At 68.6% G+C, this 226-nt stretch overlaps 1 protein-coding gene across 1 annotated transcript in view; it reads right to left on the reverse strand.

The window, feature by feature from the left end:
* The window catches only part of TMEM194A (transmembrane protein 194A), a gene marked incomplete at its 5' end in the record, with an annotated part of 2,621 nt that extends 2,456 nt beyond the window's left edge, over positions 1 to 165 (reverse strand). The window contains one exon of the mRNA XM_008941927.1: positions 74 to 165. Within this exon, the coding sequence (XP_008940175.1) occupies positions 74 to 165 (92 nt within the window). The remainder of the gene's footprint in view (positions 1 to 73) is intronic.
* Positions 166 to 226: the final 61 nt, after the last annotated feature.

Raw genomic sequence — 226 nt, forward strand, 5'->3', positions numbered from 1 at the left:
GGGGCGGAGGGTGGCACAGCCAGGGCACCGGAGGGGCACGGCACAGCCCGAGCCGGGCACTCCTGCCTCCCCCACCTGCGTCCTGGTCCATATGTCGTGCCACTGCGGGAGGCGCGTGTTGGTGTAGCAGAAGTGGTGAGGGGTTGAGTAGCAGGACACGCGGCCCTCGCGGAGCGCGACGATCGACCCCTTGGCATCTGTGCAGCACGGAGCAGAGGAAAGGGAT

The sequence above is a fragment of the Merops nubicus genome, unplaced genomic scaffold (genome assembly GCF_000691845.1).
Source record: "Merops nubicus isolate BGI_N331 unplaced genomic scaffold, ASM69184v1 scaffold33166, whole genome shotgun sequence".
Classification (NCBI taxonomy): Eukaryota; Metazoa; Chordata; class Aves; order Coraciiformes; family Meropidae; genus Merops; species Merops nubicus.